The sequence below is a fragment of the Falco punctatus genome (genome assembly GCF_963210335.1).
Source record: "Falco punctatus genome assembly, chromosome: Z".
Lineage (NCBI taxonomy): Eukaryota > Metazoa > Chordata > Aves > Falconiformes > Falconidae > Falco > Falco punctatus.
This window is the reverse complement of record NC_137586.1, coordinates 25,206,913-25,229,685: the sequence shown is the minus strand read 5'-3', so window position 1 is coordinate 25,229,685 and position 22,773 is coordinate 25,206,913. Positions and strand designations below refer to the sequence as shown.

At 44.5% G+C, this 22,773-nt stretch overlaps 1 protein-coding gene across 1 annotated transcript in view; it reads left to right on the top strand.

Annotated features, from left to right (window-relative positions):
• The window catches only part of THBS4 (thrombospondin 4), a 47,081-nt gene extending 28,188 nt beyond the window's left edge, over positions 1-18,893 (top strand). Inside the window, exons 9-22 of the mRNA XM_080370856.1 lie at positions 277-354; positions 3,976-4,128; positions 5,457-5,561; positions 5,785-5,892; positions 7,375-7,534; positions 8,200-8,318; positions 9,053-9,105; positions 11,136-11,329; positions 11,616-11,794; positions 12,709-12,757; positions 12,862-13,058; positions 13,590-13,762; positions 15,868-16,007; positions 17,956-18,893. Coding sequence (XP_080226982.1) covers positions 277-354; positions 3,976-4,128; positions 5,457-5,561; positions 5,785-5,892; positions 7,375-7,534; positions 8,200-8,318; positions 9,053-9,105; positions 11,136-11,329; positions 11,616-11,794; positions 12,709-12,757; positions 12,862-13,058; positions 13,590-13,762; positions 15,868-16,007; positions 17,956-18,017 — 1,770 coding nt within the window. The 3' untranslated portion in view covers positions 18,018-18,893. The remainder of the gene's footprint in view (positions 1-276; positions 355-3,975; positions 4,129-5,456; positions 5,562-5,784; positions 5,893-7,374; positions 7,535-8,199; positions 8,319-9,052; positions 9,106-11,135; positions 11,330-11,615; positions 11,795-12,708; positions 12,758-12,861; positions 13,059-13,589; positions 13,763-15,867; positions 16,008-17,955) is intronic.
• The last annotated feature ends 3,880 nt before the right edge of the window (positions 18,894-22,773 follow it).

The window sequence follows — 22,773 nt, the reverse complement described above, 5'->3', positions numbered from 1 at the left end:
CCCTACAATGGGAATATAATTCTTGTCTGAATTCTTGTGGGTGAACCAGAATTCATCCTAAAGTTGAAAATTTTTGTATCACAGTGTCCCTTCAGGGTTTATATGTGTCTGGAGATACATCGGAAAGTTAGCCCATGAGTATGTCTGTGCCATTCTGAGAGTGGTTTCAGGAGACGCTGTGGCTCTTTTCTGGACTTAAACTTTAGTGGCTTTTCTTCAGACTTGGAGCTGAAATTGACATTGTTTTTATTACATGTCGATTTTCTTTATTGCTAGGTCTGCTTAGATATTGATGAATGTCAGAATGGTGGACTTGGACTCTGCGTTCCGAATTCCCATTGCATAAACACTTTGGTAAGCACCTTTTCATATCTGGCTTTAAAAAATTGGTTGCTTTAAAATTCCAAGTGGCTAAGATTAGTTTTATGTCTCTGATTGAAGAGCTGAATAGTACAATTTATTTGTTGGCTTCATCTAAACCAAAGAATCTTTTCCTCTTTCCTGACTAACAATTAAAAAATCAATACTTCATTTGTCATTAACATGCCCATCTCAGTTGTATCCTTATCACTTTCCTGAGGAATAGCAGGAACTCTTCTCTTCACACCAGCCAGTTATGTGTGTTTATGAGTATGTTATTGTAAGGAACCTCCTTTGAAAGATAAATCTTTGCTTCTCCCCACCTCTTCCCACCTGGGAACTGCTGCAGCAAGCTGATCCCCTGGCTGCTCTTTTTATAGGAGTAACATCTTCGCTTTGTTAGGGTATTTATACAGTACCAGACATCCCTCTAAATAAGTACAGAGAGGAGGAGAGCTGCAATTGGTACAACACTTTTCATACCCATAGATATTAAATCCAGGAGAACACCGTATCAGAAGTAGAAATGGTTTGAAAGATGTTAGGATCCAATAGAAGGAGTGTACAACCATTGTAATGCTATGAAGCAAATTGGATCTTCTACTTAGAAACAGTAAATCATGGAATCATTTATGCTGGAAAAAACACTTAAGATTGGGTCCAACCGTTAGTACTGCCAAGTCCACCACTAAACCATGTCCAAAAGTGCCACATCTACACATCTTTTAAATATCTCCAGGAATGGTGATGCAACCTCTTCCCCGGGCAGCCTCTTCCAATGCCTGACAACACTTTCAGTGAATAAACTTTTCCTAATATCCAATCTAAACCTCCCCTGGCACAAGTTGAGGCTATTTCCTCTCATCTTGCCACTTATTACTTGGGAGAAGTGACCAACAGTCACCTTGTCGCAACCTCTTTTCAGTGAGTTGTAGAGAGTGACAAGATGTACCCTGAGCCTCCTCCGCTCCAGGCTGAACAGCCCCCGTTCCCTCAGCTGCTCCTCACAAGCCTTGTGCTCCAGACCCTTCCCCAGCCCCTTGCCCTTCCCTGGACACGCTGCAGCCCCTCTACGTCCCTCCTGCCGTGAGGGGCCCAAACCTGAACACAGGGTTCGAGGTGCAGCCTCACCAGTGCCCAGTGCAGGGGGACAGTCCCTTCCCTTGCCCTGCTGGCCACACTGCTTCTGACACCAGCCAGGGTGCTGCTGGCCTCCTTGGCCACCTGGGCACCCTGCTGGCTCATGCCCAGCCGGCTGCCGACCAGCACCCCCAGGCCCTTTCCCACCAGGCCCTTTCCAGCCGCTCTGCCCCAGCCTGTAGCGCTGTGTGGGGCTGGTGTGACCCAGCTGCAGGACCCGGCACGGAGCCTTCTTGAACCTCATCCAGCTGGCCTCGGCCCACCGGTCCGGCATGTCCAGACCCCTCTGCAGAGCCTCCTGCCCTCCCGCAGATCAGCGCTGCTGCCCAGCTTGGTGTCATCTGCAAACTTACTGGGGGTGCACTCGATCCCCTCGTCCAGAGCGCCGATAAAGATACTGAACAGAGCTGGCCCCAGTACTGAGCCCTGGGGAACACCACTGGTGACCGGCCGCCAGCTGGATGTAACTGCATTCACCACCAATCTTTGGGCACGGCCGCCCAGCCAACTTGTAACCCAGAGCAGAGCACTTCCATCCAGGCCACGAGCAGCCAGTTTCCCCAGGAGAATGCTGTGGGAGCTGGTGTCAAAGGCTTTACTATGGTCCAGGCAGACAACATCCACAGCCTTTGCCTCATCCACTAAGTAGATCATCTTGTCACAGAAGGAGTCCAGGTTGGTCAAGCAGAACCTACCTTTCATAAACCTGTGCTGGCTGGGCCTGATCACCCAGTTGTCCTGTATGTGCCACTTACACCACTGTCAAATACTGTTCTGTAGCTGGCTGCACAGAGCAGGCTTTATCCATAGCAAGAGAACGTTTAAAAGTATCCTACAGGTGTAAATATGGTCCTTTTTTGCAGCTAGGTGTTGTTGAGGTTATTAGTAGTGTTCCAAATGGTGTGCTTTTCTCACAAATAACCTTGTTTTTCTAGGACTGCTTTCACTGTTCAATATGCGTCTCTCTTTTTTCTTTTTTCTTTTCTTTTTTTTTTTTTTTACATATCTAGAACATTTCTGTCACATGTTGTATCTTATGGCATGACTAGGTCTCTTCAGAGGCCCATCAGGCCCTGTTTGCAGAAGGCAGCAAGTGGCCTGCCACATGTCAGAGCAGCACTGGGTTTTTTACTCCTGTCTCCCTTTAGAAACAGTTTGATCTGGACATGCAGCCTTAAAGGCTATTTTAATGCATACCAGCGCTTGACACAGGACAGAATATACTAAGAAATTCAGCAGACTCCAGAAGTTATTACCCGGCATGTCAATCAGGAGAAAGTGTGTTGGCTGGTATGTTTTATATAGGCTATATCATTTGCATGGACCACTAATTATTCTACTCTTCAGTCGTCTGCATATCTTCATTTTCAGCCTGAAAGTATGCAGACAGCACAGAGTTAAAGTCTGGAATGAAGCTAGGAACAGAGGACAAAAATAACACTCATCTGGGTAGTAAATATATCTCTCCATTGTGGTGGATTAGGACAATCCTGACAGTTCCTCCAGCAGGCTTTGTACGGGAAGAGTAAAGTTGTGTGAAGTGCCTCAGTTTCACAAAGGATGCACAAGTTTGTAGGAGATTTGGCTGTTTTAGTTCATTGACATATCAAAAATAATTATTCTCTATAAGGAAAAAACAGTGTTTTCAATTAACTTTTTTGTCATAGGTCACAAATCTACAAGTATGTGAGACAGAGACAAAAGACGCATTTAGATGTCTAAAGACGACCCCTTCTTATCAGCATTTATTCATTTATACCTCATGTAGTGATTGTCCCAGCACACACTGAGATTCCTTAGCATAGCTCCTTCAGGTTTGTTTACAAAAGAGTGACACAAATATAAAACATATATGTATGCATCTAGGTAAACCACTGCAAAAGGTTACATGGATGTTCTTATTGCAGTGTAAATGAGGATGACTACATCTTCAACTCCTGAATTCTTTTCTGAAGAACAACATTTAACTCAAATTGGCTTAAAAACATTCCAGTTAAAAAAAATAAAATGAGGCAAAGACATACTGAATTTTCTTGTCTCTATTTGATTAAAAGTTATGCCCAGCTGAGTTTAGATAAACTGATGGGGCTGCTTTACCCTAAAATAGGAGCATCCAATCTGATTAAGCAGGTGCTGCTTAGAATTTCACACAAAGTCTTGGCCACCTGGAAGCAGCTCAGAGTAATGCTGGCAGGGACAAGACATCATGAAAAAGCTTTTGCTGCTGCATGACTTTTCTATGGCTTAACAAAAGGCTGATCTAAACAGGCAAGAGTTGAGTTTGTTTTCCAGCATGCATTGTGGGAGCCAAACCTGAATTTCACATAGAAAATAAAGTTTGTTCACAGTGCAAGAGTGGATGAAAAACTACACTTGCACAACATAAGCAGTGTGATATGAACCTTGCTGACAGGCTTGCTTTAAAAGAAAAGTAAGTCATGTCAAAGGCTGGCTAGTAACTTTTTGTTCTTACAGGGGTCTTACCACTGTGGCCAGTGCAAACCAGGATACACAGGAGACCAAGCCAGGGGATGCCAGGCTGAGAAGAGCTGCAGAAGTCGAGCCCTCAATCCATGCAGTGTCCATGCCCGTTGTATTGAGGAGAGGAGAGGAGAGGTGACATGTATTGTGAGTTCATAAATTCATGCATTTGTACAGTGAAAAATCGCCTTTTTTTAGTCTGAACTGACAAAGCCTTTGGGATCATTTTATACAGTTGAATGACCCAGAACAGCCACAGACATAACCAGTCTGAGTCTGTCTTGCAGTTGTTTTCTTCTTGCAGGATGTCTGTAAGGCAATTGTACTCGTGTGCCATATTTGCTGTGTCTGCGTAATTTAGGTCTTTTGGGAATGGCTTTTGTAGACTTTCTGTAGTCTCCTCAGAAAGGGCTGTCAAGTGTCACTCCACAGAAGACATCACAAGGACAAATTCCTCTCCTGGTCCTCAGCTACACAGCTGTGAGTAGGGATCCTCCCTGCATACCCAACGTGCCTGTATTTGCATGCTGACAGAGAGGGTATTTCTCCAAGTGAGAACACAGATTCTAGGCAGAAGTAGGCTGTACTGTGCTTTCCAGCTGCGGGAGCAGAGGAGCACCGAGTGGCATATGAACTTCCATTGTAAGAGTCTAACTGAAGTATGTTACTGTTTTTCCAGCTTGCAAAGGGAAGCAAGAGACTAATCCTGTGTCCCAAATTTGGATGCTTTTGCTGGCGCCTCCTTTGGTCTCATTTTTAAGTACAACTATTTCAAAGAAGAATCTAGGATATTTTAAGTCCATGCTGTAATGGAAAGATGCTTAGATACTTGTGTTGGGCAAGTTCTCATTTCAGTGGGAGGCCAGAATGTGACATGCAGTTCTATGCATGTATCTTCAGTTACAACACAAATTAGGCATAGGTTTGAAACAGTACCAATTTAATTGGCTAGGAGAAAGTTGTGTGCCAGATGCACTTGCTTTGCTGATGCAAACTGAGTAACTGTCAGCACAGTTTTCTCTTAAAACTTCCTCTAGTTGCAGATGTATTCTTGAGATACTGAAAAAACCATATTCATCCCATGTAACCATAGGCCCCATGCTGAGATTCTAGGTGCATATTCTGCGTAGGTTGCCTTTTTTCTTTTTCTGCATCTGTGGGAGGGGAACCAAAATTGACTCCTGACCGTTGTAAGAGAAATCTATGGCTCCCACTGAAATCATTAGGTGTTGCAGGCACACATTCCATTTAACATCAAGTCTGAGCTCTTTCTAGCTGTGCCTAGATATAGAGAACTCGAAACAAAGATTTTCTTTCCACACAGAGATGCTGAAGTGTACCTTATTGTACTTCAGTATCTGTCCATGCCTTCTGTATATTAGTGTTTTCAAGATTGATATGGGGTTTCCCTCTTGAATATTGCAACAGTGACTCATTAACCTTTTGGTAGTACTACCATGTTGTTTTATTGATAGTGTGGCATTGGCTGGGCTGGTGATGGTTATATTTGTGGAAAAGATGTTGACATTGATGGCTACCCTAATGAAGAACTCTCATGTTCTGCTGAAAACTGCAGAAAGGTAAGAAATTCTTTCTTAATCCTATCATAATTAAGAGCATAAAGGGATGAAGAGTGGAAGAAACATGACTAGATATATTAATCTTTTTTCAAGTTGCTGAATTCCTTGGGATAAATTGTATTTAATTTGATTAGTTAAAACAATAATATAAAGAGTCATTCAAATTTTGAAGGCATCCAGTTTACCCATAGAACACCAGACACATCCCATTTTTTTTGTCTAGGACAATTGTAGATTCGTCCCAAACTCTGGACAAGAAGATGCTGATGGTGATGGGATTGGAGATGCCTGTGACGACGATGCGGATGGAGATGGCATTCCCAATGAGCAGGTCAGATGTATAGGTCAGGGTGCTGGGATCTGTGCAAACATACAGATTTCATGTACTGCAATAGGCAGTGATTTTGAAATCTGGCTCACTACTCTTTGCCAAAGATTATCCCATTCCCGTCACTGTCAGCAGCTCTCTAAATCCTGTCTTTTTCTTTTATGTAATGCTCAATATTATAAGACCTAAAAAAGCCAGGCTATCCCACCCAGCCTTAAATCTCACCAGTGTATGCTCCATAATATTATGTTTTAGCATTGAATTCTAGAGTTTTTTGTTTACAGAACTTGTGCCCTTCTGTCACACTTTCCCATAGCATGGTCTTCAGGAATACTGCTTGCACTAGTGTCTTCCTTTTTAAAAAGCAGGTTGACCTGATGTCACATTCCATAAGGGATCCAAAACCCAGATAAATTAACAGTTGTCTTGTCAATAACTTGAAAAAACTTTGAATCTTGTTCTCGAAGTGGAAGAGGTTTCCATGTGGGAACACTATTGCAGAATATATCAGAGAATAAATTCAGATGGTAAAATCTCTTTTGTGTTCAACCCTGTATTCTCACATGCCCACTGTTGTTCTGCATTAAGATCCATCTGTGGTATTGCTTAATGCACTTCCAAGAAAACAAGAACACTCTATCCAGAGTACAAATGTCCATGTTGAGCTAGGGCAGACTGATAACCAGAGAAAGTCTGGTTTAGGCTGTTTTGCCACAGAGGCCAACCCTCAACCCTAAATTCCGGTAGCTCGAAACAGCTGGGTTTATTAATGTTCTGTAAGGAAAGACGTTAAATCCTCCTTCAACTGTAAATCTATGTTCAGGTTCAGCACCTTCGCAATCAATAACTTCTATGTCATTGCTAAGCTCTATTCTGCCTCTGCATGCGCAGGTGTGAGAGGAACTGGGTGTGCTAGGTGGGAGAGGGAAATTTACACCACTTCAAAATGAAGTTTTCTCCATGGGCCTCCTGATGGTCTTAGGGAGTCAACAACAGCTTGGCTGACAAAAACCCAAAAAGACCTGTCCCTTTTTGCATCAGAAAGACGTTTTTCCATGTTTCAGCTTTGGTTTGAGTCTCTACCAGAAGGGGGCAACAGCCTTTCACCAAGAGTACCTACAAGCCCTGTCAGGGTCTCTAAACTGCAGCTTTTGAGAGGGACCATGTAAGGAAGCCAGGGCGCCAGAACAGGTTACTTAACTTGGATGCGTACAAAATGAGAATCAGAACTCGAAGTTATAAATAAAACCTTATGATACTGGGTGTTTGTGTTCAGGGTTCCCACAGTGTGGTTCAAAGCAGAGCTTTGAGAGAGCCAGTGAAATCTGATCCAAAGCTAATATTAAAGTAAAATCATGTTTTGTGACATTGCTCACAGTAATAATTCTTCGTGAAAGTAGAAATAAATAAATATCAGAGTTACAAAGTAGAAATTATGGATTTGGAGCCCAGTTCTTGTCTGATTTGGGTATGTGTCTCTTGCAGGATAACTGTGTGTTGGCTCCCAATGTTAACCAGAGAAATGGTGACCAAGATATCTTTGGAGATGCTTGTGACAACTGCCGCAATGTCCTGAATAATGACCAGAGGGACACAGATGGTGATGGGAAAGGAGATGCTTGTGATGATGACATGGATGGAGATGGTTAGTAATTCTTCCCTTCCAGCTTCTCTGATGTTCTTGAAACTTGCCCAGAACATGCCATGTGTTAGATTTCCTGTCGCCAGCTGCTAAATCTTTCTTCATTAAACCTGTGTTTGGAATCCTTTTCATTTAGATTAATATATATCTTTTTAGCCTCCATTGGAAGCATTGAACACTATAACAGATAAACCAGCCCACTTTTCATGTATAAGTTAAGGTCATTGGTCATTCAGTAATTCCTTAAAGGTATGAACATGGCCCAGAGTACCCAGCTGCTGTCTGTCCCAGATGCCCAAAAGCTACATACTGTATTATTTTCATTGTTGTAGGAGGTTTGAAAGAAGTGAAAAAATAACAGCCCTTCAAATGTAATAACAAAGATGAAACATCCCACCCTGTAAGCTGTGATATAGGAACAGGATAGAATTGTGTGTAATTAATGAAGTGTGTGTGATAGCATTGAAAGCTGTTCTTTAGCAAGATATTTCTAACTTCTAATATATTAATGGATGCACACATAAGAAGGATTTGCTATGCAGGCTTATAATGTCATTGCAAGATTAAGTAGTTGCTGAAAAGGAATAAGGTCTTTACTGTTCTTGATGTTTATGTTGTCCAATATCAAATATGGGAATTGTTTTTAACTAATATCCACTTCTTGCTAGGTATTAAGAACCTTTTGGATAATTGTCAGAGGATCCCCAACCAAGACCAGGATGACAGGGATAATGATGGTGTTGGTGATGCCTGTGACAGCTGCCCTACAATCAGCAACCCAAACCAGGTTAGTAGGCAGAAGGAAAAAATACCCTGGTTTAGGGAGAGGGAGTGCTGAGGTCCAAAAAGATGCAAGAGAATGAGGCAGCACATGCAGCCACAGTGTTTATCTTTTAGCAGTAATTATTCAGGGAAGTTTTATGGAGCTTCAGACTCCTGACATGGGAGAGTGGAGCTACCAGATATATTCTTTTAGCTTGGGATGCTGTTAGCACGTCTGCCCTTCCGTTATCTTCTGCTGTCATGCTCTGAAATGTCAGCATGCTCCAGTCTCCTGGAGTCCAAAGCCGGACTCTACACAGTGGTGTGGTTTAGTTACACTTGGTATTTTTTTAATTAGGACAAAATCCTGGAGTCCTTATTTAGCAAAACTGTCTCTGCTCCTAGGTGAGAAGTCAGTGAGACTTTTCATATGTTTTGAATTCCAATTAGGCCACATGTGAGTAATAAAAAATGCTGGAAACTTTAGAGAAACATGGTAGATTTTTAAAGCTGCTTAAGAAATCAACCTTGGTTAGAGATGAGGGATACTTATTCACAGTAGTAGAGGAATCTTGCTTGGACTACTGATCTTGCTTGAACTATCACAAATCAAACAAAGAATTTTTTTTGTAAACCAAATGTTTTTCCATGCTTTTATTTTAATTGTATTTAATGTGGTTGTGTTTTGGTTTAGTACTGCCATGTTAATAGATGCTCTCAGCAGCTGATACTGGAACTTTCTCTGTTTCCTTTTTGCAGTCAGACATTGACAATGACCTTGTTGGAGATTCCTGCGATACCAATCAGGACAGGTATGCTGTGTTGTGGCTTGTAAGAGCAGCAGGGAAGTAAAAGAGGCTAGTCTTGAGCTGAAGCACGCTACTGATTCCTGGAGAGCTGTAATCACTCAGACTAGCCTGGATTTAATTCCAATACCTGTTCAAAGAGATGTTATTTCAGAAACCTTGTTGGTTTACTTCCCTGTAGCAGTAGTTACGGAGCCCTTCACCTGTAGCCCCATGTTCACACAGGCTTCCTGTGGAAATGACATTTAGAGTAGTTCTCTGGTTGTAAAACCCAGGGCACTGCTCAGAGCTTCTTATGAGGTAACATATTTTTTCTTTTCTTTATCTTTCTTTCATCTTTCCTTTCTTTTTTTTTTCCCCCTTTCTTTTTTCTTTTCTTTTTTTTTGTCTAGCAGAAATTTCAGTTAAGGGCTGCATGTTTTTCCTTAAGAACCTAGTGTTTCAGAAACAGAATTTTATTATCAAGTGCAAAACATTTGCATATAACCCCCTTTGCTTTAGCACAGCAGGAGTGGCAGGGCTGCTTTATGGCTTTTACATGTCCTGAGTGTTCAGGGGAGCATGTCCCATGACAAGCTGCTAACGCCTGGCTGGAAGCAGCTTCTGCATAACCAGCTTTGGGGGTAGCAAGTCCTCCCCTGTGCTCTTAACTTAAAGCAAGAGGAAAGGGAAGTGATAAATCCTGTGCCTGTGCTGGCACAACATTTCACCAGCCACAGATGGCTTCAGGGTCTCACTGCAAGGCCATTGGTGGGTGCTGTTGTCTGGGAAGATAAGCCCAGAGTCCACTGGAGAGCCCACTTCTCCACCTCTGCAGGGAGCATTCCCAGTCTTGGGTCAGTAGCTGCCAAGGCCCCCAGCTGGGAGCTGTTTTACTCTTAAGAAGATATGGTCTGGTTTTTTCCTGTTTTAAAAAAGGATATAATTTTCTTTTTTTTCCTTAAACCTAACTAATGTGTTTGAAGCATTTCCTGGTAGAAATGCTGTAGCTTTGCCTGAGGTTAACCTTGCAATACATATATGTGCATGGTCATCATTGCTTTTTGACTCAAGAATGTGCAAACACTAGTTGCTCTGACCTAAAATTAAAGCACTTTTCATGAGCAGGGAGAGATAGGTGAGAATATGTATAGCTATAAGCTGCAGCACTGCCTTAATTTGGCTGCATGTCACTTCTGCCCTGCCTGTGCTAGGCAAAAAGCTGCTGAGGCGGAACGTGCCTGGTTATCGCCAGAAACACACACCTGACTTCAGGCCATGTTTTTTGCACAGATGCACGGTACTGTTGGCTTGGGGAAACAATGCAGCCACCCCATAACTTCCGAAACCCTTTTCTGTAGTCTGTGTCCTTGTTTCTTGTGACTCTTCACGGCAACCAGCTGATGCAGTCATGGACTGGGTGGGTGCTTGGGAGCTACAGACTTTCTCCTCTGTTTCTTACTGTGCAGCTCCCCTGCAGGAGTGAAATGTAACAAAACCTGCTATGCAGGAGGGTGAAAGCAGTGCCTGTTTTTAAACAAGACTGATGGCAGGTTTCATGCAGAGTCTCCCATAAATTTTCACTCACATTCACACCTGAACATTCATGAGCACCAAGACACTTTTGGGCAACATGTGTGACAAGGGACCTCAGCTGTTGAGCTCTCGCTATCTCAGGGGTGCCTTTTGATTGATGACACTGCACTTGTCGGATGTGCCTTACCACACTCTTTAGGAGTGGATGTTGTTTGAGATCTTGGGCTCTGGTATTTTTTCCCACTCCATGTCACACATCTTTTTCTTTTCCTTACCTGAGTATTTTTATAGCTCCAGGCTTAGTCTTCATCTTCCTGCCACCATATCATACAGTCTCTGTTTGTTCCTTGTCTCCTCGCTGTTCAGCTACCTGAGTGACACCAGGTCGTGGTGCCCCACTGGTCTATTTCCAGCTCTGGGCATGCTTCCATGCATTTCCCACTCAGGTACCCGTGCTGTCCCCCATGCAGTGGCAGGAGCTGATGTTGGTGTGACATTTCTTTTTGTCTCTGTGCTCATAGTGACGGTGATGGGCACCAGGACAGCACAGACAATTGCCCCACCATCATTAACAGCTCCCAGCTGGACACGGATAAGGATGGGTTGGGTGACGAGTGTGATGAGGACGATGATAACGATGGCATTCCTGACCTCTTGCCCCCAGGCCCTGACAACTGCAGGCTGGTCCCCAACCCAGGGCAGGAAGATGATAATGGTAAGATGGGCCTTCAGGAGCCATTTCGGTGCTTAGGCAATACATCCTTTCTCAGGCATTACATGTGCACCAGAATCCGACAGTCACCTCATGTGCCTATGCTCATGCCAGGAGGAACCCGCAACCTGCAGGGGTCCTTTGGCCAAGACAGAGGTCCCCTCCCCAGGCACTACAGCCGTCTGACCTGAGACTCCACCTGCTTCTCAGACGCACTGATCAAGTGGCTTATACAGATGTGGCTGCTTGCTGCACCATAAACCTGCTTTCATTTCTCTGATGCATTCAGGTGATGGAGTCGGGGATATCTGTGAGTCTGATTTTGACCAGGATACAGTGATTGATCGGATCGATGTGTGCCCTGAGAATGCAGAGATCACCTTGACAGACTTCAGAGCCTATCAAACAGTGGTGCTGGACCCAGAGGGGGATGCTCAAATTGATCCCAATTGGGTGGTTCTGAACCAGGTAAAAATGCATCTGTCTTTCTTACCTGTCTGAGAAAATGCATTTAAAAACTACAGCAAAACTGTCTTTGTAATTGCTGGACCTCTGGCAAACAAGTGAAAAGTAAAGCTGCAGGTTGGTTGACTATTCTACAGGAGTTATAATGAAGGAACTTGCTTTTAGCATGTGATAGCTTGGGGCTTGGTGCTCCTAATAATCTAAAATTAACTACAGGATGGTCAACTTGTTCTGGGTGGATTTTGCCACTGCCAAGAAGGCAAACAGGAGACTTTTGTGTCACCCTATTGAAATATTTCTGTAGCAAGGTTCATGAATCTTTCCCTGAATTTGAAAGTCTGACCTGCTCTATAGCAGAACATTTACTCCTATGTGGAGTCCAATCACTGTTACTTACACTAACAAATTTTAGCCTTCAGGAGGCTAATATGTTCTGAGTCACAAGGAATGTGCAATTTATTCCCATTGCCAAAGTCTCTGCCAAGCCCACTGAGATGTATACACCTTTGTTAACCCAGTCCTGGCAGTCTGTTTAATCCCAAACTCCATGATCAAACAGTATAAGCTAAGCCTAGGAAAAGCTCTCTAGCCCCTCACCCCCCTCCAGACCTCACCCTCTTTCCATCTTCCTGTCCCATCTCCAATTCTAGACAGGTTCAGTGATTTTGAGAAGACTGGGGTAGGGAGAGAAAATCCACTTATGCAGGGGGAAAAGAAAGATCCTTCCTGACTCAGGGAACACAGCAGCTGAAACATTAGTATTTGATTGTAGTTCAGAGCTAGAAGTCTTACAGACATGTTGTGAGCACATGGAGAAGACAGATGGACAGGGTGTTAGAGGGAGGCCAGAAGAGACTGCTAGGCTTAGCCAACCCAGCTCATCACACATGCTAACCACCCTGTTTTTACTTGTACAGGGCATGGAAATTGTGCAGACTATGAACAGTGATCCTGGCCTTGCTGTTGGTATGTACCCTTTTCTAAGATTCAAATTTTACAGCAGAAAACTTACAGGATGTGAACACATTTTCTGAAGACTTTTTTTTTTTTTAACTTCTGTGTGTCCTCAGGTTACACAGCTTTTAACGGCGTTGACTTTGAGGGCACTTTTCATGTGAACACAGTGACAGATGATGACTACGCTGGCTTTATTTTTGGTTATCAAGACAGTTCAAGCTTTTACGTGGTAATGTGGAAACAGACTGAACAGACGTACTGGCAAGCAACTCCCTTCAGAGCTGTTGCAGAGCCTGGCATTCAGCTAAAGGTACCGCTCTTGGCTCCTAGCTGGGGACACAGTGGTCACCACAGCCTGGCTGTGCCATCTTGCTATGTGTTGGCCATGCCACCCTGCCATCCAGCTGCTGTGGGCTAAGCCATCATGCCATCCATTGGCCAAGCCATCACACTGTGTGTCAGCTGTGCTGCCCAATTGCTGTTCTCTCCCTGCAACAGGTGTCAAAACTGATAAGTCAGGCATCTGCCACACAGCCCTTTTAATAGCACCATCTTTTAAGGAACTTCATCTCCAGTCTTGCCTCTGCTCATCAGCTGGAGCGTTTAGTCTCCACTCTCATTGTGGCTCTGACTGAAACTGGTCAAATTACCTCCTCCTCCTTGGCCCAGGTACTCAGTTGCTTTTCCACACAAGCAGTGGCAGCAGTTATACAAGAGAAGTTAGGGGCTTATGAGCAGGATGGAGGGTGCTTCTGCAGACCTGCTGCCCATGGCAAAATGACTTAGAGCTCCTGGAAGTGATATTCTCTGTAGTCAGCATTGAAAAACTGTATTTCTGCAGGCTGTGAAATCCAAGACCGGCCCTGGTGAGCACCTCCGCAACTCCCTCTGGCATACAGGGGACACCATTGACCAGGTCAGGCTGCTTTGGAAGGACCCCCGCAATGTAGGGTGGAAAGACAAAGTCTCCTACCGCTGGTTCTTGCAGCACAGACCCCAAATTGGTTATATCAGGTAAGAGAGGAAAGGATAGATGAGGTGCGTACAGATAGATGTCTGCCTAAACTGTTGCTTCTCGACATGTAAATCAGACAATGAATCTGAGAATTTATAATATGTCTGGGCTTTGCACTGATGAAACGTCATAACAGGTTAGACTTTTCAAATTCAGCCTGCAATTCTTTTCATAGGAAGTTTTGTACCATTTGGCTGTGGTTACTGTGCCCTACCCTAATAAGCCCTTTTCTGGCATTAATACCTTGTTTTGCAAGCTGCTACTGGCCACTGATCTGAAAAAGGTCTTTTAGAATATTTGTGTTGGAATTGTGATAGTTCCTTTACATATTCTGGGATAACAGAATTAGTAAAGGTTGTCCACTTAAAGGTAAGATCAGTAATTGTCTTGACATGATAGGTTTGAGATTACATAGTGTATATTCAGAAAGTTTGTCGAAGCTATGTAGTGCATGTTATGTATTCTTACTTTGTTGTTTGAAAAGGAAAAAAAAAAGTGATTTAAAAAAATTTCACCAGGCAGATGGAAATGTTTCATTCTGCAACATCCAAATCAGCAGGAATTATACTTGTAGATCAAGGTTGATGTTAAAATGCAGAAAAGAAACTGCTCCGGCATCATCAGCTCAGGGTTTATAACCTTGTAATAGAACAGAAATACAGGTAAGTCAGTTGTTATCAAAATACCACCACCCTGTGGTCGAGATGCAGTAACTTGATGGTATAATTATTCCACTTTTTTGGTGCAGAGTATCATCTTCAGAGGTAGTCAGAGTGAGCATGTTTGACTTCATGCTATACTGGATTAAGAACATTTACACTGTCAGTTTTTGTGTCCCAGCCACAGGGCAGTAGTGACTGGATCTTAGGTGGCAACTTCTGTTTAGGCCAAGCTGTTTGTGAAGCTGCTTCATGAGCAAGCATCTGCCTGTGGTTGCAGTCTCTCAAGCCAGCCTAATTAATGCCCCCTGCAACTGGGAAAGGTAGCAAAATTAATGTCACTAAATCCTTCAAAACCGAATGGAAACCAGGCCTAAAGCGAACTTTTGCCAGCTCTCTGTCCACATCTCACTGTGGTCTGTTCAGGCCAGGTGCTACAGACCTATGTGTCTGGCAGAGGTTTTCTGAGGCTTCAAGGAAGCCTAGGAAAAAGTCACTAGAGCCAGCCTCTCCCACGGAAATCTGGAAGACAACAAGTGCTATTCATTGTACAGTTACTTTTGAACTGCCTCAGCAAATCAGGAAATAAACTCAGGAACATAACAGGAATTGGGTTTGGTTTTTTTTCTCATTTTATGAAAACACACAGGGACTTTCTTTCTCTTTACCACGTGCTGTTTTCTTACATGTCAGACCAGCGGTGTCTTATCCAAAACAGGGCTTTCCAGGCTCATCATCCTCTGAGTCATTTACCCAGTACCTCAGAGGCTGAGGACTTGGTGTAGACAGTGCTGCAACAGCCCAGCTGGCTCCAGCATGGTCCTGCTCAAGCCCTCAGTACAGTGCACACGCTGGGGAGCTGGCAGGGTGCAGCTGTTCACAGAGCGATTTGGGAATTTGCCAATGAGTTTTCTAACAAGAAGATGCCAGATCATCAAAACTGTTCCTGGAATTAAACATTCATATTTTTAAAGAACTCTCAGTCAAGTTTAAGGTTCCAAACAGTTTGTTTGAAACTTTGCCTGTTTAAAAAATAATAAAAAAAAAAGGTTTAGGTTCAGACTGTGTAAGACCATATCCATTTGGCCTCCTTCAGCTGATCTAGTCTGGTTCTCCCTTTCTCCTACAACTATCAACTGTGGAAACTTTCAAGAGTTAAAGCTCTTAGTCTGACTGACTACTGGAAAACACACTCCAAGCTTTTGTAGGATGTGTCAAAAACCAACCACCACCAAAACACCCTCCCTTCCCAGCTCTTGCCAGTGTGCAGCATTGCTCCAGTTGCCAGCCTACAGAGGAGCTATGTTAACTGCTTTTTCTCCCCTGGGCTAGGTGGGAGAGGATAGCATGTCTAAGACTAGAGTCACCACGGGTAACGAAATTGCTTTGGTGAATGTTGCAGCCTTGGAAAAGACCTAACAGAGCTTCTGTTTGCTTTCATGAAGGGCAAGATTTTATGAAGGCTCTGAACTAGTGGCAGACTCTGGTGTAACTATAGACACCACGATGCGTGGAGGACGGCTTGGAGTTTTCTGCTTTTCTCAGGAAAACATTATTTGGTCCAACCTGAAATATCGCTGCAATGGTAATGTTGCTGTTAATGTCATTTTAGCTAACAACTAGCAAGTGACCAAGAAGAACTGGCTGTTGGATTAAGCCATTTTGCACCCTTTCCTTTGCTTTTCGTTTACACACTATTCACAGCTGTAAAATGCCTCCCCTGACACTGCAGCCCAGCCAGACGGGAACTAACACCTCACAACTGCTCCTCCCAGAGCAGTCACTGTGCTGCAGAGACTGTGCCAGTGAAGTAGTATAGCTGTCATCAGAGAATTAGAAACATTATTTACAACTAACCAACCGTGACAGTTGTACATGCACAATATACTGAGGCCATCATGTATACAGGATACCTTAAGCTCTGAGTAAAAAGTGAAATAAATCTGGAGAGCCAGGGGCATTGGTGTCAGTCAGGTACTTGCTGGTTGCCCCTGTCTGTGGGAGGACAAGATCATAAGATGCCCTTTATCCCACAGAGGAATCCTTCTCAGACTGGGGGAGCATGCTGGCTCACTCTTCTTGGGACAAGACCCTTGCAGCTTAGCCCTGATCTCCCACTACATGGAGTAACTCAAACCTTGGTCACCCAAGCAGAAGCTGATCATGTCTGGGTGTTTCTGCCCTGGCAGCAGTTCCACTAGCTTGAAGTGGGGTTGGAGAAGCTGCCCCCCTCCTCTCAGCATCAAACCCTACCTGACCGAGGCAGCCTTAGGAAAATAAGTTGCCAGCCAAGTTGCAACAGTTTCCTTACTTGCTTTCTGTGGATCCAAGAAGCCCAGATCAGGTCCGCAGAGGACACAGCAGCTGCATGGCCAGACCCTGGCTCTGTGGCTTGTTCTGTTGACGGACTCTGGTTCTTGGGCACTTGGTACACCTAGGCTGGCAGTTGAAGGTCATGGTTAAACAGGGGAACTTCTAGACAGTGGTGCTTACAATTAAAAATCGTTTGCTAGGAGTCTTGAACAGTATGTGGTTTCCCAGAAAACATGTTTCAAAGCTGCCACTGAAGTTGTAGATACTTTCCTGGCAGTGAGCAGGCAATGGCTTTGCTGCAGGTGCTGCAGTTAAGTCAGTGAAACGCACTCAAAGAAGCCTCTGGAGTCCCAAAGCATTCCTGCTTTCATTTCAGTCAAGTTCCTACACTTTCAAAAAAAAGCTTAAAATTAATCTTCAAGCCTCAGGAAGAGGAGTGATCAAAAAAAGCAAAGGACTTACTCCTTCTTTTCTATATACTGTATTTATACAGTTACTTCTTTTTCTCAGTTTGGTTACTTGTCCTGTCTCAGGGTGGAAATAATCAGAGCAAAGCTGAGGTCGTGCAGTTGAGCTTCCTTGCTGTGGCTCCATCTTTGGCTGCACCTTTAGCTCTATGGTTAGCTCTGTGGCTGTCCAGGTAATACGTTCTGGGATCTGGCAAAGTCACACTGCAAACTCAACACTTCAAACAGAATTGTAGTTACTCTTAGGCACTGACCTGTCTCCAACTCCCTTCATCAATTTTAAAGTTTTTCTACCAGCTGCTGTTGGTCCCTGTTGATGTTTCCGTACCTATTTGTGGCATGGGAAGCGATTGCAGGGAAGTTGAATTAGGGTACATGAGAAATAGAGATGCTGATGCCACAAACGTGTCTGGGGTGCAGAACAAGGTAACCACTTTTCCTGCCTTTCTGGTCAGCGTTTATTAATAAAAAGAGAGGAGTAGGATCCAAAAAGTTTTCAGGTGGAAATGTAATTCAAAGATTGATAGCATTCCATTATGGGCTGGCATTGTAGCACTCGTCCTGTTAGCTTCTCTATGCTTTTCAGTGGTGCACAGCTAAAACTGAAAACACTCCCTGTTAGTTATTAATGTGTAAACAGAAGAGAAGGCACATTACCTAAAAAAAAAAGGAGTAAGTGGGTAATTCATTAATTTACGTGCTCCTTGATTTTGTTAGAAGAGACTAAACTTTTGCATATTTTCTTGTTTTCAGACACTATCCCAGAGGACTTCCAAGAATTTCAAGCTCAGCAGTTTGGCGTTGGTGATATTTAAGAAGGAAAAGCAAACTAACATTGCTATTGCAAACAATAAAACAGTGTATTTTAAATCCTTATATGATTGTTGTTATCAGACTGCACACCGCAGCTTGTTCTTATTGATGTGACTATACCAGACCCATTTTTGTATAAAAATGAAAATTAAAAGGAGACAAAATAGACTGGGGCTTCACTTGTTTTCAAATTTGCCCTAAAATCTAGGGAGCAGCATGTAATGGAGTGACACTTCCTTAAAACATTATCAGGAAAAGTTTGAATCTATTCCCATTTTGGATTCAGTATTAAACAGGATGGGGAAGAAAGCGCAATTTTGTTTATCTGGAATGTGTCAGGAACAACATGTTTCAAGGCATGAAGTGGTTGGAAGCTGTCTGGTCAAGAGCTTCTTCGTACATTTCCAAACCTGCCAGGAAAAAGTTGTATCTCCTTTAGAGCAGTTTAACTCATTTGGAGACTGTTACCTTTGGCAGACCCCTGCCAAGAGCCCTGCTAGATCTCCCTGCCCTCCCAACCCCAGAAAACTATGAGTAACACTACCACATCCTGTAAAAGCAAAAAAAAGCTGACTGCAGGGCGTTGTAGTCACATCTTATGACCTGCATGTGACTAAAACCAAAAGACATATGGAGATAAATGTAGAATCACCAACAGAGAGAAAATAATCTTAACTTTCACAGAGAGAAAATAATACTAACTTTCACATATACAAAGCCAGGCTTTGACCTGTGGTCCCCACTTAGAGCCAAGCTCCCTCAGCAGGTACTGCAATCTTATGAAAATAAATCACCAAGTTAGAAGCTCAAAACACTGCATTAAGCATTAGTAATTAAGCCTTAGTAAACATTAAGAAAGGTCTAGAACACAAAAAGCCCCCCCAAAAAATATTGTATTACAATGCACTCTGTAATTTGAAGTACAGAAAGGTGTTGGATACCATGTGCATTTCTCCTACATTCTTTTTCAAAATGGAGCTATGAAAGGAAGGGAGGACAGACTACAAGGACACTTGAAGAGAAGGATATTGCAGCATATAGGAGAATTACTTTAAAAAGGACAATTGGAAACAGTACTTCAGCCTGGGGCGAGCGTGAGGGAGGAAATACACAGAGGGGGAATACAGTGAGGGTTTTAAAAATCAGAAGAAGCCCTGAGAAAATGAACAGCCATGGCTCTTTCCCAGCACAATACAGGGGAAATGCTGAGTGAAATTATCAGGTGGGAGTATCAAAATTAAAAAAAAGTGGTTTCCTGTTCTCAGTACAATAAAAATGGTATATGTTGCTATCAAAGGCTTGGGCTACAGGAAGAGTTTTCACTGCAGGCCTGTGCACCACTGCTCAGGCTTCTGGGAGCAGCACAGCCCTGGGAACTGTCTCACGAGGGATCCCAGAGTTCTACAGCGAAGGGCATGATGCTGGAGTGTTTCTCTGGCATGGTGCTTCATCATGAAAGATCCTCCAGTTCCAGTCCTTTCCCCTTAGCTTCACCAAATCCAACTTCACTCGCTGGGTCTTCAACAGAGGATTGAAAGGCTAGCTACTTTGGAGCAACACAGTGGGTATTGTCAAATTACGCTTAAAAGATGAGAAAAAACATCTTTTTCTGGCTGAACATAGGCTGTAGCTGCAGTATTGTTTATTTATGAATGAGAACACAGAGCATAAAGCAGATATACGTCTTCCTTATGTATTTGTGTTTCACTGGACGGAGCCCCTTCTCCCCTTCCCCAGGCCCATACCCTCTGTGAATGGTTTGGGCACAACCTGGGCAGAAGGCAGGTACTTGTACTACACACACCCCATCCCCACCATGGGTGCCCTGCAGCCGGGGCCCACACTACATGCATTTTGCACAGGTGGTCCCCTCATGGTGGATGCAACAGGCCTGGCCCACCCTGACCTGCCTGCAGCATGTCCGGGTCAGGGCACCACAGCACACATCAGCTCCATCAGGAAGCATGATGGCAGCTGGCCTCCGAGTCCCTGCTGGTCTTCCACCCACCCCCACCCTCCACCCCCACCCCCGAGCCCTCCCACCTGCGCCGGGGGCTCTTCTCTTGCTGCAGTGGCTGGGAGGGAGCACCCTGGCCATTTGCCACACCAACATACCACCCCTGAGCTTGCCAGTTTCCAGGCTCTCTTCCAGTCTACACCATGGCCATTGGCCACTGGAGGCTGGGAGATGAGACACCTGGCTCTCGTGCTGTCAGAGGTGAAGCTGGAGCTTCCAACCTGGACAAGAATCATACTGGCCTGCTCAGCTGGTAGCCACAGAAACCAGCCACAGCTCAGCCAGCTGGAACTTTTCCTTTGTTTCAGAAGGTGCTGTGGAGACCTTACAACAGGACACTGGCGCTCACTATGCCTGTTGTGTCGACACACCAGTTGCTGGGTAGCCTGCAAGTTCAGGAACAGCAAAGTCCAGCAACAGCAAAGTCCAGCTGTAACCTCCTGCCCCTCACACTCCTGTCACAGACCATGCAGTCCCTGCGTACAAGTTTAAACAAGCTCCTCTTGCACCACCGCTGTTGTGCAAAGCAGACGTAGCTCCTGGCAAGTACAGATGCTGGACTCCCACACTCTTAAACCCAATGTGTTGTTTTCTCTGGCCCCCACAGCCTGTGCAGTGGGGCTGCACTCAGCTGGAGCAGCAGCTGCAGCTACTTGGGAGTTCAGAGCCCTGGGGCTCCTGCACCAGGGTCTAAGGTCTCACCAAAGGTTAACTCTTTGCTGTGTGCTGCAAACACCACAACAAACACGCTTGAAATGCTTATGCTCCCTGAAGACCATCTCCTGGCTGGAAACGCCAGGAAGGAACATCCTGCCAAGATGCTGCAGGGTGGGCTGAAGGCAGGGTGGGCTGAAGGCAGGGGTGGGCAGGCCACCGGGAGGCCACTGCGCAAATGTGGCTGGTCAGCTCTTGCAGACCTTGCACCACTCGGGAACTGCTTTAGCCTCGCACCTCAGTCCAAACATGCAGCCCCCCAGCTACGCACACCAGAGCTGCAGAGAACTGCAGCTGCCATCCGACCCTTAGCAACTTGGTCAGCAGTTTCTCATAACCACAAGGAACCCACGTGCGGGAAAATTGCTTGGAGGGGGGAAATGATAGAAAACTGGGACCTAATAGAAGCTGTAGTATTACAACTTTTTAGAGGAAAACACAGTTGCCACTTTTGGACAGCACAGCCTGCTATCCTGGGGGAGCAGTGGAGGTGGAGCAGAGTAGGGACACCGTGGCCAAGCTCTGCTGTGCTCCCTGCAGGACTGGGAACTTGGTGGTACCACACAGCTGGTAAGCTGCACAACGGCTGTCAAATGGAAAATATATAAGATGATGTCTGTTGTTGGGCCAACAACTGTGGTGAAACTATTCTCCTTAGATGAACCTTGCTCATTGTAATCTTGTTACAATACTAACACACATCTCCACCCCAAAGTTACCCACCTCCAAGGCACAGCCACCCCTCACCAAGCATGCGCTTTCTATTTCTTATCAACTATGTCTTTAAATGAGAGTGAGAGAAGTTTACACCAATCAATAACGAAAGAATGTATGACTGGAGTCACTCAAGCTCCACCGGAGAGTGAAGTATAAAATGTGAATGAATGAGGGGAGGACACGGAAGACTCCATTGTAACTTCTGGGATCGGTTGACAGGCTGAACCTGCCTTCTCCCCCACAGGGACACCTATTGGGTTAGAACTTTTACTTATGCATGCTAAATAACTAACTCATTCTAGTTGTCATTGGTATAGTTTGGCTGTGTATCAATTCAAGCTTGTTTTTGCAAACAGTCCCTATTACTGGCAATCACAAATCTTAACTTGTCATGACTTTATAATAAACAGTGTCATTCCATAAACTGTTAATGGGCATCAGCAGTTGCCGGCAGCAGGTAACACATTTAAACAAGGAGGGAAGATCAGCCGAGGGGTCCCCCTGATGTTGGTGTGTTTCCCTGAACAAGGCAGTCGAGTCGCCCTCCAGTCCAGCAGGGCTGTTCAAGTGAGGGGTCCCTGTAATGGGATGCTGACAGACTGGCTGGGCACAAGGGTCTTGGCTTTCCTGGGGCACTAAGACAGATGAAACACCTGGGGTCGAGAGGATTTTCACACACACACGCACACACCAGCCCCCCTTTCACGTGACACCATGCCCTGGTGTGGGTCTGGTCAGCTCCACGCACGGGTACAGCCAGTACCAGCTGGCAGGCTGCAGCTGGCAGTGCTGACATGGGACTCTACAACTGCCTTAACATGGATGGTGAGAAGCAAGGGACCCATGGAGAGGCAGAACTTTCCCTTGTGCGGACGTAGCTGTCAAGTTCAGCAGCAGTCCATCCTACCATAAGGGCAAATGAGAAAAAAAAACACAACAAAAACCAAAACCAAAACCCCAAAAACAGAGTTCCTTGCTTCAAACAACTGCACAGGCTCCAGTGCTATACTTGGCCTGGAAAATACTGTGTTTGCACCAGGAGAAGTATCCGACGTATCTCAGAGAGCTGGATTGTATAGAGCAGACACCACGAAGAAATCTGTGCAACCTGCCAGCTTCCAAGATCATGCTCTGAAGGGATACAAAAACAACATGGACAGCAAGACCATGTAACATTCTATAGGCCAACAATTTTTTTGTTAAACATCCAAATACAGTGAACAAAAAAGATCAACCTATTTATTTTACTAGCTCAGTAACTGCTTAGATTGTGTATTTATATATTTTTAAAGTTTCTCCTGGAACGAATT